This window comes from Alosa sapidissima, chromosome 10, assembly GCF_018492685.1.
Source record: "Alosa sapidissima isolate fAloSap1 chromosome 10, fAloSap1.pri, whole genome shotgun sequence".
Classification (NCBI taxonomy): Eukaryota; Metazoa; Chordata; class Actinopteri; order Clupeiformes; family Clupeidae; genus Alosa; species Alosa sapidissima.
In genome coordinates, this window is record NC_055966.1 from 36,492,147 (window position 1) to 36,509,207 (window position 17,061).

Sequence of the window (17,061 nt, forward strand, 5' to 3'; positions counted from 1 at the left end):
GTGTGCCATAAAGTGCCTAGTGCCTATCATGGCAATAGGTCATGACCACAGACTGTATAGAACTGTGGCTTCAATTCTATAGAACAGTTAAGTGGAGTCACGCTGTCCATCATTGGTCATGACCTGTCTGTCACTAACGCAAATATTCCACTCCTGCATCCAGAGTTCCGTCTGGGCGCTCTCTGGTCCTGCGTCCAGTAGTGACGTCACCATCATTGACCCGACTCGGTCCAATACCATCCTTGATCAGTTCAGCCTCCCGCCCACCTCTCCGGCTCTGTGCATCTGTGTGGTGCCCCCTACAGGTGGGTGCAGGCAGCACAAGTGTGTGTTCTCCAAATGAGAACCATGAACTGCAGTCTCTCAAAAACAGGATTGTCCACATGACAGGGAATGTGCGGCATGAACTGCAGTCTCTCAAAAACAGGATTTTCCACACGACAGGGAATGCTGGACATTTACCAACCCGTTTAGAACTCTTACTTCATAAAAAAGTTGTATGGAGAAAGGGATGAAATGATATGGTGGATTTCGGTGTCATTTTGTCATATAACTGTCACATATTTTCACCCATTATGTTTTTCACCCAATCATCTGTTGGTCACTTGAAGTAGGATGTTTTCAGCACTGACCCTTCTGCTCCCTCCTCTTCAGGAGAGACTTCTGGAACGATATGGATAGGGACTCAGGACGGGGGGTGAGTGGCTACATTGAAATAAACGACAAATGCTCATAGATACCTAACAAACCTAACATGCTAACATGCACTTCCCTCTCTTGCCTCCTCTACCGCCTTCTTCTACCACTTTCTCCTTCTACTACACTTTGATTAGTACTTATAATGTCTGCATATGCTCATCCTCTATTTAATTAGTACTTATAATGTCTGCATGCTCATCCTCTACTACACTTTGATTAGTACTTATAATGTCTGCATGCTCATCCTCTAGTAATAGCATTGAGTGATGCCGTATTCATTCTTATCTAAAGTCTCATTTTGTAAGTCGCTTTGGATAAAAGCGTCTGCTAAATGTAAAAAATGTAAATGTACATGTAAGCTACATGCCTACTGTCATTAACAATTGTGTGTTTGCACTCCTCCCTCCCCACCAGTCTCTTGGTCCATCCAGCCTCCACCTCTAGACGGAGGTGTCTTCAGTCCGTCACCCTCGCAGAGGGGGTGCACTCTCTAACGTGAGCTTTTCTACTATTTTCTGAAATACAATAATTGTTCTGTTACTCCATAGTTGATTTTTGTCCTCAGCTGTGCATCTGACATCATTTGACCACATAAACTTAAACGTGTGTGTGTGTGTGTGTGTGTGTGTGTGTGTGTGTCCTTTCTCTAATCAGGTATTCACAGGGTAAAGTGATAGCTGGGTTAGCCAATGGCACTCTGGCTTTCTTCAGCCACAGTATAAGTGGCTGGGATCTCCAATCGAAAGAGGAGATGTCTCTAGGTGCACCCCCTGTACAGCCCATTCGCTGTTGCCTAGCAAAAGGGGAGGGATTATGGGTCGGTTACTGGAACAAGATCCACATGATCGATGTAACAAGTCGAAAAGTAGAGGTGAGACTGAAAAGCAAACATGCGAAGTTCACATTTACAGTCAGGCGTCTGTGCTTCTTGTTGCAGTTTTGTTTTGTTCTTCTGCTTCTTTCTTTCTATTATTTATTTCTCCCTCTCTCCCCCTCTCCCTCTCTCCCAGAAATCGTTTACAGTGTCAGAGCGCAGTGAGCAGCAGGTGCGCTTCCTGTGTGCAGCAGGAAGTGGCGTCTGGGCTTCCTGTCGGCTGGACCCCACTCTCAGGCTGTTCGACTGGGCCACCGGCCGGCCTCTGCAGGAAGTGGATTTGTCACCTATGGTGACCAAAGCACTAGGTTAGGATCAAAAGGCCACGGTGTTTCCCCTTCAATGACATAGTATGTTGCATAGAAATAACCTGAGTATTGCTGAGGTCATTGTTCTCTGTTCTCTCATATTCTCTCCCTCTCTCTATCTCTCTCTCTCTCTCTCTCTCTCTCTCTCTCTCTCTCTCTCTCTCTGGTTCAGGTGCTGGTTTCCTGTCTCTGTGCCCCCTCCAGGTGTCTGCACTGGCTGTGATCTGTGGGCGTCTGTGGGTAGGCAGCGCCAGTGGAGCCATTTTCTCTGTCCCTCTCAATCTCAGTGAGTCCAAGCTTTTGGCTTAAAGGTTGTATCAGCGATTTCAGGCCCAAAAAAGGCCCAAACATAAATGATCACATTCATCTAATCTTTCCAGACGACCCGCTAGCTGCCTGCCCTATAAGCAGGCCGTCAAAAAAAACGCGTCTCTGTAGGCAGCCTAGGCTCCGAGATCTGTACACTAAAACAATTGCTATCAACAAGGGTTGGCAACCACTCAAAGGCAAAATAAAATGTTTCAACCAATAACCAATGAGATGCGCTGTTTAGGAGAGTTTTAATTGCACGGGAGGGAAGGGAGGGAGCAGCGAGCTAGCTCTCTGTTTTGTTTGACCATCAACAGAAGTGACGTCCCCGCTATCGCTGATACAACCTTTAATTTGTGCATAAGTAGAAAGGAGGAAACGGCCCTCAGAGGCTGATGCCTCAATAGTATTGTATTAGAAATGAGCTGAAACAGTGTACAAGGACAAAGACTGGGATGCAAACATTTATATCTTCTCAGTCTCATTTTTACATACGTCTCAGAGAAATGCTGAAATACACACATGAATGGACAGAGGTACACACTAATAAATAACACCGTATGAATCCTTTTCTAGAAAGCCTGACCCAGTTTCTAGGGTTTAAAAGTATTTCTGATCTAATGTTTTATATGATAATGATAATTCATGTGGATAAGCCCAGTTGTCTCAAGTATGTAGGTGGGATACTAGTGAAGACCATGGAGAGCTGTGTAGAGTCAGGTAAATAAAGCACGACCTCTGACCTCCCTTCATTCTGACCTCCATGTTAGGCTCTGAGTCATCCATCCCATACTGCACTTTAGCCTTAGCGCAGCTATGTTACCATGGCCACCGTCAAGCAGTAAAGTTCATCATCTCTGCACCTGGTGAGTAATGTCATCTCAGCTGAAAGCCAATGTTTACGTGGACAGACAAATGTGCTGTAATACCTTTTTCTTGACTCTGGTTTGTAACCTACCCACAATTCCCTGTGACCCCCTCACTGTCACCCTCTGCTTTTTCCATCAGGCTGTCATACCTTATCCTCAACTGCAGAGGGTGCTGATTCAACTTCTCAGCTTATTTTGAGTGGAGGAGAGGGCTATATTAATTTCCGTATTGGTAAGTCACCACCAAATGGATGCTGCAGCCTCCCTCTAGTCATTGCCTGCTCTGTCACTTAGGTCTTCATAGTTATAAAGATATATGGTAATATGTTTTGATGAATAAATGACAAGACATTTCTTTTTATTTTCCACAGGAGATGATGCGAGCGATGGAACAAACGAGAATGCTCCTCAGCGTTCCGAACGCAGTCACATGATCATCTGGCAGAGTGCTAGCCCTTCAGTGCCCAACCCTGCCCTCTGACCTTCTCTTTGACCTTTGGGTGTGGGGGATGGAGGAGGGTTAAAACATTTCAGCCTTAATATCGTTTTGCCTTGAGGGGATGGTAGGGAGCTTTCTGACCACCTACCTGCATAGAGTGCAGTGTAACAACCTTTGCCTGTAACAGGCCTCTCCAAAGACATATACTGGCATGGATACGCAGTTTACCTTTATGCCATGGATTCATATCCGAGAGATGGAATCATTTTGCTTTAAGAAGCAACATACCTGGGAGGATCCCTATTCTTGTGAATGTGTACTATCTATGCTGGTCTTAATCTGTCACCAAGTTTATACTTCCAAGACAACCACGGCCACAGGCCTCAGGATGGTGGTCGGCATTGGTCCCCTTGTGGGGCCCTAACATTGGTTGTCCCATTGTGTGCCTTTCTTTTGTTGTGAACCAAATTGCTGTGAATTGGTCAGTATTTAATTTTTCTGTTTTTAATCCAAACTCTGACAACCAGTCCTCGTGTGGCCTACTGCAAAATAATCAGTGTAATTCTCTCATGCGAGAGTCTGGCGTTTGTGACTAGCAGAAGTGTATCCCTGCATGCATCATCGACAGTCCTGTCATATTTATTCATACCTGCATTTTGTTAGTTAATGCAAGTTCATCTTTAGCCACTCAGAGATCAGATCAGTTAACAGTGACCAGGGCTCCGTCCAAAGTGACCAGTGCTCCGTCCAAAGTATGCTCCACCAATTCTTCCCACTCTCCACCGTTTGTACCTCATGAATCAATGAGACTCTGCTAGTTGCAAGAAGATTGAATAGAGGGACTCTGCTGAGCTGCTCTGGAGGGGTGTGTGTCTGTGTGTCTGTGTGTGTGTGTGTGTGTGTATGTGTCTGAGATAGAAGCTGATGAAGACAATAGTGTTGTCGTTCACTGGATGTGTATGCAAATGTCAACGAAAACCCGCCATCTCTGCACTTTGCATGCAGAGCTGCTGGATAAAGGCACTTTATTCTCCTCATGTGTGTTATGTGACCATCTGTGCTTTGCAGTGTAGAACTTATCTTGTCAATCAATGCCTATCAGTTCTATACAAAGAGGCCCAGCACTTGTCACTGTTCTGTTTAAGAGCCTTAGTGTAGTCATATACTCATTTACACATCCGAAACCAATGATCAATGTATTTAATGTGTCTGCCCTGATTTGTGTTCTGCATTGAAAATGAGATTTGCAGAGGTAAACCTCTAGTTATTGCAGTATTTTCCAGTCTATGTTGAGAGTGAGGCAGGATGTCATGTAAGGGTGAGTCTCACTTTTATGATAATTTATCAAACTATGAATTACTGTACGGAAACTATGATATAGGTTATGGATGAAATATTTGTTTCTGTGTATAAGTTCCAATTAAAACCCTTTGTCTTAAGATGAGTGGTACGGTTAAACAGAATCAAAAAGCTGTCAAAATCAAACACAATGGCTTTTTCCTTTAATAAACACACAATATTTAAATCTGCATCTTGTCACGTTTACACATTCATAGAGTCAGAAATACAATACTTATGCACAGCATTGCAATCTAGGTATGGCAATGCCAAAAAATAAGTATTTCATTTTTAATTGTATTTCAGTGCAATAATTAATGGCACGATGAAATCAAAGGTGGGCTACACATTTCTAATGAAGTCAGAAGTCACTCAGTCCTGGTTCGCTAATGTCCTCCAGCTCTTCCCTCTCCACCCAAAGCTTCATGTAGACTTCCACCTCCCCGTAGGCCTAGACGTATTCATGTTGCCATAAGTTGTCTGTTAGGGAGAAGTCCCAACCCCCACTTATGGCTCAGTATGGCTCCTGTGCGGCCTGCGTATGCGACGGCTGAGTGAGTGGGCAAGGCGATCCACCGCGCTTCGTGTGTAGGTGAGCTCTTTGCCAACAGTCAGACCCTCGATGTTTCCACTGTACCACATCACCCAACCTCCCATGGAGAGCAGGATCAGCAGAGCCCCGGAGTACACCAACAAGTCACCAAAGTCTCTGCCTTTGATCTCCAGAGGGGCAAAGACACCAGTCAGTAGAGCTGCAACACCGAGTAGGTCCATCAGCACGGCAAAGACCAGGACAAACTTGCAGTGGGTCAGCCCACTATCATCCAAGGATGTATCCTGTGAAATGGCAAACACATAAATAGACAAATTCTGGCATGGTACAGACAGGCAACTTAACGACAGGATGGAGATAACGGGGGGCAGCACAGAGGACTTTAGGTAGGCAGGCCTACCCTATTCTAACCTGTCACAGACCATTCTCAGGAACACGGCTTTTGACATTACCGGTACTTCATTCGAGAGTCAGACAGCCGCGCCTCTGGGCGTGGAGCAGGGTTGTGTTGTGCGCTTATGACCGATACCCGTTGGGCTGCGTGCGTGTGTAGGCTACCATTGACTGTATACACAATAGACCTCTTCACATTTTTGTTATGATAAAAAAAAAAACGTAAATAGTCAGCATATCAACTAATGCTATTGTTTCTGGGACTTGTCTTCTGCGCTTGTTGATTTCCCTTGGCCTGTTTGAGGTTTTGTTAAATCGATCTATTGCCTAACGGAGTCGGGACAAATAAGCCTATGCATTATTAACTACGTAAAATTCGCAGACTACACAACGATCAAAAGATACAGGCGCAGCAGTTCATGTTAACTCAGGCATTTGTCAACAAAAATATAAACATAGCCCATATTAGGCTACCGACTTTCTGTTTAATTGCTTGTTTGCTTTTAAGTATCGTTGCCTGGAGAAAACCGCGCTTCAGTCCTGAAAGACTGGTTCTGTCTTGTGTAAATAGGCTATTGCCTATTATGACACGTCTTGGGGGGGGAAACAACACACTGAAAACGTTCACTTTGCAAAGTGAATTATCCACAAAATATTGTGGTTAAATAGGTTTAATTAACACGCCATAAACCAGCTGTAGTAAGTTAGCGAAATTCACACTTTTCAAATGTCACCTGTCCTGCGTTGCACCTGCGCACGCACATAGATAGATAGATACTTTATTGATCCTCAAGGGGAAATTCAAGCACATTGGGTTAGTCTAGGCTGCTACTCTGTGTTCTTTCGAACTTAATGCAACAACGAGAACATGTTCAAAATGTTTTCTTACCTTGTCCCTGTTTCCAAATTTACCCATACCGACAGGGCTGTAGGCTACATCCGGCTTACATCCAACACTGCCAGTGTTTTCCGTGTTCACGTTTTTCAGGTGCATCGACACACCTCATCCCTGACACTCATGCTCCTCCCCAATGCAGGGTATTGTGCAATGCTGCCTGTTGGGACAGGGCTCTCGGAAGATCTTGTCCTCCAAAAAATCTTAATGTATGCCCTTGTTTTAGTGTTACCATTTACTTTGAGAAGGTGACCAGTGAGGTATACTACGAATCTCGATTGGGTTAGCGAGGTATGTTACGCTCAAAGCCAGGCTATGCTGTGGCACGAAAGTGGATCTGTTTTAGTGTCGCTATATCACCATGGTATCTTATGCTGTCAACCAAACCTGGTCGGGAGGAGGTTATGTGCTAAGTTATAGCTCAAATCGTGTAATCTACCGCCCACTGACCAATCAATTGTCTTAAAAACGAAGTTCTCTCACTTGTAGGATTATGTCATATATCTTACATGCCTAATCCTGTGAACATTTCAGATGCAACACCATTGCCAAATGCATGGCAGCATGTGAAAATGAAACACAAAAACATTATTCAGAATAGTAGGCCTATATAGTTATAGCTTGCATTAATATTTCTTAATTATGAAAACATGTTGGCCTAGTATGCTATAGCCTTCACTTGGCCTCTGTTTTACAGCTAACAAGACAAAGGTGTATTTGAACACTACTGTAGGAGGAAAGGCTCCAGAGTGTTTTACAGTAGCAGAGGAGTTGGCCATCGCAAATAATAGTGGAAGGACGATTATGGAGGGGTTGAGGGAGGTCGGATTCGGTCGGATTCTGGTGCTGTGGAAATGTGTAGCCTTTATGTGCAGGGTACAGTAATATGACATTCAATTCAACAAGTTTGTTAAAATTGTGATTTTAATTTATTAGGTCTACTGTAGGCTATGTCCGATTTATTTTAGGCTATTCTTGCTCAGATGTTCAGCATACTGTAGGCCTATGTCCGATTTATTTTCTCTGGCAGTATTTTCTCAGTATAATTGTCCAAGGGATCACCGGGCACCCTCTCTAATCTTATTGAGCTACCCCATGGCAACAAGAAACAGAAAAAAAGGGAAAAAAAAACTTTAACTGACAAAACCAGGTTCATCTAAATTATGGCATTTGATTGCCGGACTAAGATGGTCCCTAAAAATCCTTCGTTTTACACATGATATGAAATATGCACATGGTGTCTTACCTGTACTCCTCACAGGAAGTACGTCACACAAGAAGACAGCACAGTGAAAACGGTGTTAATTGTTATTGTTAGCATAGATTATTCAGTTAATGCAAGTAGATGGTGCAGGTGTTCATCAAAGAAAACACGTTTGAATTTTGAATGCAGTTCTGTTCAAGCTGCAACCAGGTTTGTACACTACAACGTGGTATAAGATGACAGACGTTGTGGAGTAACACTTACAGCTAGTACGCTTAGCTTGCTAGGAAGATAGATTGTTAGCAGGCTAGTTCTACAGGGCGAGTCGTTGGCAGTCTGTTGAACCTGCTCGTTTGCGATTTACTCAGATAGCAATCGGTTTAGTCGCCACTCTGCGCTTCATATGTATTCAAATGAACGTAAATGTCTCAGAGAGGTAGCCCGCTTACTCTTGATTATCACCATCACCATGCTGACAGCAGCCGAAATTACCTTACATAGCTAACGTTAATGCTAGTTAAGATTTAAGTTGTTGGCTACAGTAGCCAGAGGAGGAGGGCGTCATGTCATTTGCGTTGCCCCAAAGCAGTGGGAGAGACTTTGCTATCAGGGTTCATTTACGTGAGTCATTGGCTATAGTTTGCTAGGGGGATTCGCTGTATGAAGTCGACTAACGTTAGCTAATGTTAGCTCAGTGAGCTTGTTTGCTTGATGAACCTGTGCAAAGCTTTCTCGGTTGCAACTGTCCTTTAAAACATGGGATCGTTTGAGAAGTTTGTATTGTCAAGGTCTGTGATTGTAGTGTCTTTCTCGACTCAATGCAAATACCTATTCGTTGTATTTTCTTTTGCATTTTCCCAGCATAGACACTTGCAACAGAACGGAAATATGAACGATGCAGAGACGCCCACCACGACTCGAAAGCATGGAACTGGAAGTTCACGCGAGCTTCAGGGTAACGTTAATTAAATTCTAGATTTAAATTGTAAAAACTAAACAACATTGTCACGTGATGTGTAATTTCATGTCAACTAGATTAAAAGCGAACCACTCATGCACACTTTTTCATCAAGCACATTGGATTGGAAAGAAACCTCGTATTCGTCAGTATATTACGAAATCCCATGTACTGCGGGGATTGCTGTCACATCATTAATATGGTGCTAAACTGTAGTGTGTATGTAGTATGTACTACTATGCTACCCCTCACCTTCTCCTCTCCTCTCTCAATACTGAGCTCGTGTCTGGACGAGCTGTGCCCTCTTACTACAAGGCCAGCTTGACCCAAACACTCTCATCCTTGGCTAAATGATACCCTCCACCAAGCGCACCAAACTCAGAGCCTCGGAGAGGAAATGGCACAAATCTAAACTGATGACCTCAAAAACTACTAGACACTCCTATCCTCCTCAGCCAGCATCACTGCTGCTAACATGGCTTTCTACAATGACAAAATCAACAGTGCTACAGACACTCGGAAACTTTTCTCATCCTTCAAATCGCTACTCAACCTTCAGCTGCCTCCTCCTCCATCCAGCCTTACTGTGGATACCCTTGCCTCATTTTTTACAAACAAAGTGGCAGCAATCAACAGTCAATTCTCTACATGCCCACAAGACAGACTCAGATACTGCATTCTTACAACCTGGGGGTTGCTGGAACATCTTTTTCAGCATTTGCGCCTCTCTCCGAGACTGAAGTATCTAGACTCTTGACATGTAGCCGTCCTACCACATGCTCATTGGACCATATACCTACGAGCCTACTTCAGTCCATCAGCCTGACCATCGCACCAGCTATCACACGTGATCAATGCTTCACTAACCTCCGGCACATTTCCAACAGCGTTCAAAACGGCCCGGGTAACACCGTTACTTAAGAAAACTTCTCTCAACCCTGCTCAAGTCGAGAACTACCGCCCTGTCTCATTCCTGCCTTTGCTATCCAAAGGTATTGAACGAGCACTGCTCCCACCTACTTGAATGCCCTCATACAGGCATACGCTACCTCCAGACCATTGCGCTCCTCAGACGAACGACGTCTAGCTCTACCACCGGTACGCTCAGGCCAATCCAAACTTTTTTCATCTGTTGTTCCTTGTTGGTGGAACACACTGCCAGTTCCTACTAGAGCAGGGACATCCCTCTCCATCTTCAAAAAACTCCTCTCGTTGCACTACTTACAACTAGTCTTGCTGATCCTAGCACTTACCACCTCACTAGAACTGACACTCGACTGTTTAAAAACAGTACTCACTGTTGCACTTATTCTTACTGTACTTTACCTTTTTTAAATTGTCCTAGAATTGTTGAGAGAATTGCTTTAAAGCTTCAACTGTTTACCATGTTGTAGTCAAATGTTATGTAATGTAATATAATCTGTAGTATGTGATCTGTTTCACTGCAGCTCCGAAGAATGAAGAGTCTTATGAGATCTCCATCCCGTTTGAGGAGAACAACTTTGAGCAATCTGCCGGCTTTTACAATCAGAACGAACAGAACTTTGAAGGTACAGTAGGCAGTAGGCTGGCGGAAGAGCTCTCAGGAACATTCATTGACTGAGAAGGTTGCAGCTATGTCTGCCAGCTATGCTGATTTTGACTTATTCTGAGCATGTCACATAGTCATCATTGCATCTTCAGGAAAAGCAAAGCTGTCAAACAAGGCACTTACACTTATTGCAAAACTTTGCCTCAGTGGGTTATATTTGTTATTGTGGTATTGTGTGACTGGGATGCATCTTGTAAAGGGCAACATGCATATTTCTAGCTTAAGATAATTCTTTGACACTTGTAGCCTTGTTAATGAAACGTTAAGGATCTCCTTGACACTGTGTGAGAGGCTGAGGGAGAGCGTTAGTGCTGTAAGTGTTTCACTCTGTATCAGCTCATTCTACAACAATTTTATCATCAAAATTCTATAGCTGATGTTTTTAGTGAGGTCCCACCTTTGAAGGTTGTATAATATCTTATTAGCATAGTTTTTAAAAAACATATTTAAGTTTCTGTAACACACGGTGCTCTGGCCATTAAATAGCCTTAGTTGCGGAAATGGCCTTAAATTAAACAAACAAACAAACTCTCACTGCAGAATGAGCTGATGGAGTGAAACCACAATGTGTGTGTGTGTGTGTGTGTGTGTGTAGGTGCTGAAGCCCCAACCCCAGGGAGCTCCTACCTGTTGATCACAAACCTGCGCACACAGCTGCAGATCTCCCTGGAGAAGAACTCGTGGTTGCAGAAACGCATCGAGGACCTGGAGGAGGAGAGAGACTTCCTGCGGTGCCAACTGGACCGCTTCATCTCCTGCACCAAGAGCCAGGAGAGCAATGGTGAGCGTGGACCATGGAGGGAGGGAGGGAGGTGACCGAGAAAATATGGGAGTTGGAGGACTAATGAAGCGTGGAGGGGAGGGCAAGGAACATGAGATGGGAGTTGGATGAAGAGAAGAGAAGAAAAGGGTTGAACGACGTATAGGGGGAGGGGCTCCGACTGGTGTTGTAGCACACTTCTCTACACCAATAGGAAGTTTGCAGTGCAGCAGGTGTTTTGAGGCACCATATTAACTGCAGGTATCTATTTTACTCATGTTCTCATTACTCAACCTACATGTTGTGCTTATCAGAACTTTGTTCTGGGAAGTGGACCCAGGATAATGGCAAGTTTAGATGGTTAGGCTTGTTTGTTAGAATAGACTTGGCGGCAGGGTAATGTGGCTTGTGACTTGGTGGTCCTGGAGCCAGCTGCAGATGGCTCAGCTTGCCGGAGCCTGACTGAGATGCTTTCTCTCGGCAGGTAACGACTGCAGAAGCTTCTCGTGGAAGCGGCGACGAGAGAGTGAGCGAGGTGAGAAGCACTCCATGTTCCTGACGATGACATTGTGGTGGGAAAATCTGGGAAAGTGATGGAGCTTTTGGACAAATGTGCAGTGAACTCGAATCTATTAATATCTTTGAATTCAGTCTGCTGGGTTGTGTTGTGGTCATTTACCCTTTATTCATCCCACAGACCAGCAGTCTGAAGGCCAACGACCTGCCACCCGCCAATCATTCCAACAGCGGCCCGCCTCCCAGCCCTCAGCCAACGCCAAAGCTATGGGCTCGGGACCAGCCAATAATCAGATGAGCTCCATCTTTGGCTCCTCCCACTCTCAGTCCCTCAGCAGCAGCTGCGTAAACAACAGATCAATGAATGACCTGTCAGGTAAGGGTTTGCTTATTTACATGTCTGTGTGTGTGTATATTTGTTTGTTTGTTTTTCTGTCACCACGTGACGTGTTACCATGTTGTTTATAGTAAAAAATGGAAATGTGATAGCGTGGTTGTATGGTGGAAATGTGATAGTGTGGTTGTATGGTGAATGTCTTCCTCGCAGAGTCTCTCTCACTCATTGGAGATGAAGAAGCAGAGTTTCTGGAGGACAACTATCTGGAGGAAGAGGAAATGATGTCGGGACAGGAAATGATGTCGGAGACCATGACTCTGCGCAACATGGGGGCAGGAGGGCAGAACAACAGTGGCATGAAGAGGAGACGGGTGTTCCGCATCTCCCGGGGAAGGGAGCGACAGAGAGGTGAGATGGGAAAAGGTTAAATAGGAGGGTAGAATATTGACTTTGACTTATTCTGAGCATGTCACATCGTCATCATTGCATCTTCAGGAAAAGCAAAGCTGTCAAACAAGGCACTTACACTTATTGCAAAACTTTGCCTCAGTGGGTTATATTTGTTATTGTGGTATTGTGTGACTGGGATGCATCTTGTAAAGGGCAACATGTATATTTCTAGCTTAAGATAAGTCTTTGACACTTATAGCCTTGTTAATGAAACGTTAAGGACCTCCTTGACACTGTGTGAGAGGCTGAGGGAGAGAGTTAGTGCTGTAAGTGTTTCACTCTGTATCAGCTCATTTTACTCTCACTGCAGAATGAGCTGGTAGAGCTGAAATAGGAGGGAAGAATATGATCGCTTATTCACAGTTACTGTGAAGAAAGATGGACATTAGCACTGTCATAGACAGAGATTCATTTTGACATCAAGTCCATAACACCATCTATACAGTGAATCCAGCCCAAATAGAAACCTTTCCCCTGGCTTTTCTTCAGTTGTGAAGTACTTAAATTAGCAATGTACCTAAATTATGCTTTATAATATAATCTTTCTTTGCCTTTTCTGTAGCAGTCAACAGTGATTCACAATTCGAAAGTTATTTCGAAGAGTAATTGACATATTAATGCACAGAGCAGTCAATTACCCCTAAAACTTTATTTTTTCTTTTTGTCGTTGTCCAAAGTCAAAGATCCCACAGGGGTGCTGTTCCGCTACAAGAAGATCCTTGTGACCTATCAGCGCCTGAAGAACATGTCCAAGGCCTTTCAGATCCATGGCGTGGACCGCAACACGGTGGCGTCCACTACTCCTATAGCGGAGCTGCTGCTGGTCGCCCCGGAGAAGGTGGCGGAGGTCGGGGAGTTCGACCCATCCAAGGAGAAGCTGCTGGACTACGCCCGCCGCTGCTTCATCGCCCTGGACCCACAGACCCTCAGCAAAGTGCAGGCCCTGAAGAAGAACAACTTGCTGCTGCCCATCTCGTACAGGTAATATATGTAAAATATACAGGTAATATATGGAGGGAAAGATGAGCTAGTTGGAGCCGTGCACAGAGACCATAAAGGAGAATTCCGGCGATTTTTCCAGATCTGTTTCACGAGGTCACCGAGTACTGTCGGTATGAAAAAACCCCAAAAACAATCGGTTCTACCTAGCTGGAGTTTCTGCAGCCAACAGCTAAAGTTGCCATGCAGCTACAATGCTACACTCTGGGGGCATGTTCATTGTTCAGGAGCCTCCATGCTCATGCCCCCAGAGTGTAGCACTGTAGCGACCTGCCTGCCATAGCTGTCAGTTGCAGCAACTCGAGCTAGGTAGAACCGATTGTTATCGGTTTTTTTGTACCGACAGTACTTATGACCTCGAGATCAAACAGAGATCTATGTGAAAATGCTGGAATTCAGGCAATATAATACCGTATATTCCGGACTAGAAGTCACACTTTTTTCATAGTTTTCATAGTCTATATATAGATATAGATATATCGTGTGTGTGTGTGTGTGTGTGTGTGTATATATCTCTATATCAGCTTCTCCGCCGTTCACTCCTTCGTCTTCATTAACATTCCCGGTAGAATTCTCAATCTTTTTGGCCTCTATGTGTCCAGTTACGTAGTCTGTCTGCTCATGGTCTTGGATTTTGTAAATAAATAATAAATAAATGTATATGTTATATGTATATGTAAAATGTCATATGTTATATTATATGTATATGTTATATGTATATGTAAAATGTCATATGTTTTTTTCCTCTTCGTGACGCATTTTTTGACTGATGCGACTTATAGTCCGGAAAATACAGTATTTGAAAATAGATCATTTTATATATAGCAGCTTTGAATATTTCTGATAATTTCAGGCACAGAAATTTCCCTTGTGTTAATCTCTGCAAATAGTTGGTAGGAGCGGTCAAAACTTCATCTATCAGTTCATGGGTTTGAATTTGAGAAGATGTAGTCCAGTGCTCTGTCTGCATTGGATATACCAAGCTGTTTTACTAATGTTAACTAGATAATGTGCAGAGGAGAAGAAAAATATCTAATTACGTTGGCAGAAATGGACAAATTCCTTTTCTCTAATTTAATTTAAATCCAGTATGAGGACTAATCCATGTTGCTCTGTCCATCCCCAGGTTGAAAAGCACAGACCCGCCACGGTAGTGGTCTCCTGTGGTCCCCATCCCTCCTGCTGTACCCTAATGCATCACACTGTATTTTAATGTCCTGCCATGGACCTCTCCTCCCATCCTCTGTACCATACTGATGCAGCCCACAGCCGTGGAGGTGCTGAGCATCAATACTGGAGTCGGTTGACGTGCCTGCCCCCCAGCCCTGCGTACTGTGATGTACTCTCCTACTGGTGTGTGTGTGTGTGTGTGTGTGTGTGTGTGTGTGTATCCTCAGCTAAAGCTCTCCTCTTCATAGCTTTTACCAGGGGCCTGTGTTTTGCAGTTATGGTCCCTTAAAACACTGGTTTACCGCACGTGGCCCCGTCATGGTGAATTTAGTAGAGGTAGGCATTTGGAAGAGCTTCACCGATCTGTTGTATCATTGACTGATAGAATGCCTAGTTTTATTGTAACTATGTTTGAGATGGTAACAAGCTTAATGTCGAATGTAATGTCACACGCAGTCTCAAGTGAAATTTTTATTGCCTGTTTTATTTTCTTTGTTTTTATTAAGTTTTAGGGACCTATGTTTATTGAAATGTTTTCAGTGGACAACGTTGTAGGAGTGTAGATTTTGAAAAGTACCTTTATGAACTATGATTATGTACATGCAGACATTAGATAGCCACAAATCCACTCCTCTAACCCAACCTTATATATTGGCCATTTTTGAAATACCTCAGTGTTCAGGCTATTTTTAAGTTGAATTTTTATTTTTGTACTGGGACCTCAATACAGGTAATGTTGGTGACGGGACACAGTTTTTACAATCTCTCTCTCTCTCTCTCACACTCTCTCTCACACACACACACACACACACACACACACACACACACACACACACACACACAGGGAAGCATTACAACCTCAAACCTTTGTGATATGCCATGCTAGGAGCACCAGTCGATTGAGCTGCAGTGTGCTTGATGTAGTACGTCATGAGCAGAAACGGGTGCTGAGTGCAAATCTCATATTTCGAGACCTCAGATCTGAATGTGTGCAGCTAACTTCATAGCTCTGGACAGTGGCATTAACGGTTAGCGAGACACACTCAGGTTCACACTCTGTTTTTGTAAGCATGTTTTTCCTCAGTCATCGTCAACATCAAGTCGCCCAATAGACCTTAGCTGTTAGTATGTAATTTAATATTATCCAGCAGTGGTACTGCCCTCTATTTTACCTGTGTGTGTGTGTGCATTTGTGAATGTGTGTGAATGCAGGCAGTCTCAACTAGTTCTGAATTAGCTGGACATGGTTTTTAGTTTTGCCGACTATCTTTTGTAGATTTTTCTTTTGAGAAAGAGAGTAGAGGGAAGCTTTCTCGGGCCCCACAGTGGACAGCAACACTGAAAGGGCCCGGTGTGCTCCACGCAGTAGCCACTGCGTGTGGCAAATTTGAGCAGTGCATCAAGAGCTCGTGCACCACTCTGTTTTTCATAAGCAGGATGGACGAGCTAAAAACCGGGATCAGCAAGTATATACTCTATAGGCATCAGGCACCACATTTTGGCTGAAGTTCATTCATAAAGTAACAGGACAACATCAAACAAGTAGCCCAACATTCCATATAGTCCACATTCCATTTCCAATGTTGGCATTCCATATAGCCTACATCCTAAGTAAGGAATACTGGCCACCAAGGTGTCCTGTTATTTGGAGTTAATGGGTGAGGCGGAGGCAAATAACTCCTACTATGGTTGTTATAGTTACCATTAATAAGCATTGATATGAAACAATGATTAAACTTTTATTACCAGATCTACTTCATAGGTGTCCCGTTTTCAGAATTTATAGCCACCACACCAGCCAATCAGAAAAGAGTATTTCTTCTCTCTGGGTGATAAATAAACTTAAGTCTAATTAACTCTAATTTAACAACATGAATGTTAAAGTTAACTTTAAATTTAAAATGGCGATCAGAGTGTAAGTGGTTTGTGGTAGAATTGGAGCTGATTTGTAAACTGGAATCGTGAAGTTTGAATTGTCAGTCGGAGAAGTTAACTAAGTTACCAGTGAGCATTACAGCACAGGGAAGAGAAAGGAACTAGGGACATAGCAATAATCCAGCAAGAGGTCATGAAAAGATTCATTTCAAACCAGTTGCATGTTGCTGCTCAGAGGGCTCCAAAGCTCCTTGACACCGTCAGCTGGTCCTTCTGCTTACATTTTCTTCTTCTCCTTCAATGGTGTAGTCGATAGCGATAGCCTTTCCACAGCATGGACACCTCTCAGGAGATGACTGCATGTGAATATTGGGCTGGTGCTTCGGTGACGTCACAACTTGTGCACACAGAGACCACTGCATTGAGTATACTGTGCCCTTAGCTCTGCAGATTATATGGGCTAGTTCAACTGTTGCTTAGCTCTGCAGATTATATGGGCTAGTTCAGTGACCATGACTGTCTAA

General features: G+C 43.8%; 3 protein-coding genes across 4 annotated transcripts in view; 2 read left to right on the forward strand and 1 right to left on the reverse strand.

Moving 5' to 3' along the window:
- Positions 1–5,027, forward strand: part of si:dkey-17m8.1 (C-Jun-amino-terminal kinase-interacting protein 4) — a 31,139-nt gene extending 26,112 nt beyond the window's left edge. For both annotated transcript variants that reach the window (XM_042108098.1, XM_042108099.1), the window contains exons 19-27: positions 164–305; positions 655–697; positions 1,114–1,194; positions 1,354–1,570; positions 1,710–1,881; positions 2,054–2,167; positions 2,961–3,056; positions 3,199–3,291; positions 3,431–5,027. In XM_042108098.1, coding sequence (XP_041964032.1) covers positions 164–305; positions 655–697; positions 1,114–1,194; positions 1,354–1,570; positions 1,710–1,881; positions 2,054–2,167; positions 2,961–3,056; positions 3,199–3,291; positions 3,431–3,540 — 1,068 coding nt within the window. In that variant the 3' untranslated portion in view covers positions 3,541–5,027. The remainder of the gene's footprint in view (positions 1–163; positions 306–654; positions 698–1,113; positions 1,195–1,353; positions 1,571–1,709; positions 1,882–2,053; positions 2,168–2,960; positions 3,057–3,198; positions 3,292–3,430) is intronic.
- On the reverse strand, positions 4,973–6,938 carry tmem238a (transmembrane protein 238a). Its single transcript, XM_042108204.1, has 2 exons — positions 6,672–6,938; positions 4,973–5,673 (listed from the first exon to the last, which is right to left on the reverse strand). The coding sequence occupies exons 1-2, from the start codon at positions 6,774–6,776 to the stop codon at positions 5,344–5,346; spliced, it is 435 nt and encodes a 144-aa protein (XP_041964138.1). The 5' UTR covers positions 6,777–6,938; the 3' UTR covers positions 4,973–5,343.
- A 1,012-nt stretch (positions 6,939–7,950) lies between these two features.
- Positions 7,951–15,510, forward strand: ccdc106a (coiled-coil domain containing 106a). Its single transcript, XM_042108163.1, has 9 exons — positions 7,951–8,091; positions 8,743–8,836; positions 10,288–10,389; positions 11,026–11,211; positions 11,675–11,725; positions 11,888–12,082; positions 12,254–12,451; positions 13,171–13,474; positions 14,619–15,510. Exons 1-9 carry the CDS (start codon positions 8,065–8,067, stop codon positions 14,644–14,646), a joined length of 1,185 nt encoding a protein of 394 aa, XP_041964097.1. The 5' UTR covers positions 7,951–8,064; the 3' UTR covers positions 14,647–15,510.
- The last annotated feature ends 1,551 nt before the right edge of the window (positions 15,511–17,061 follow it).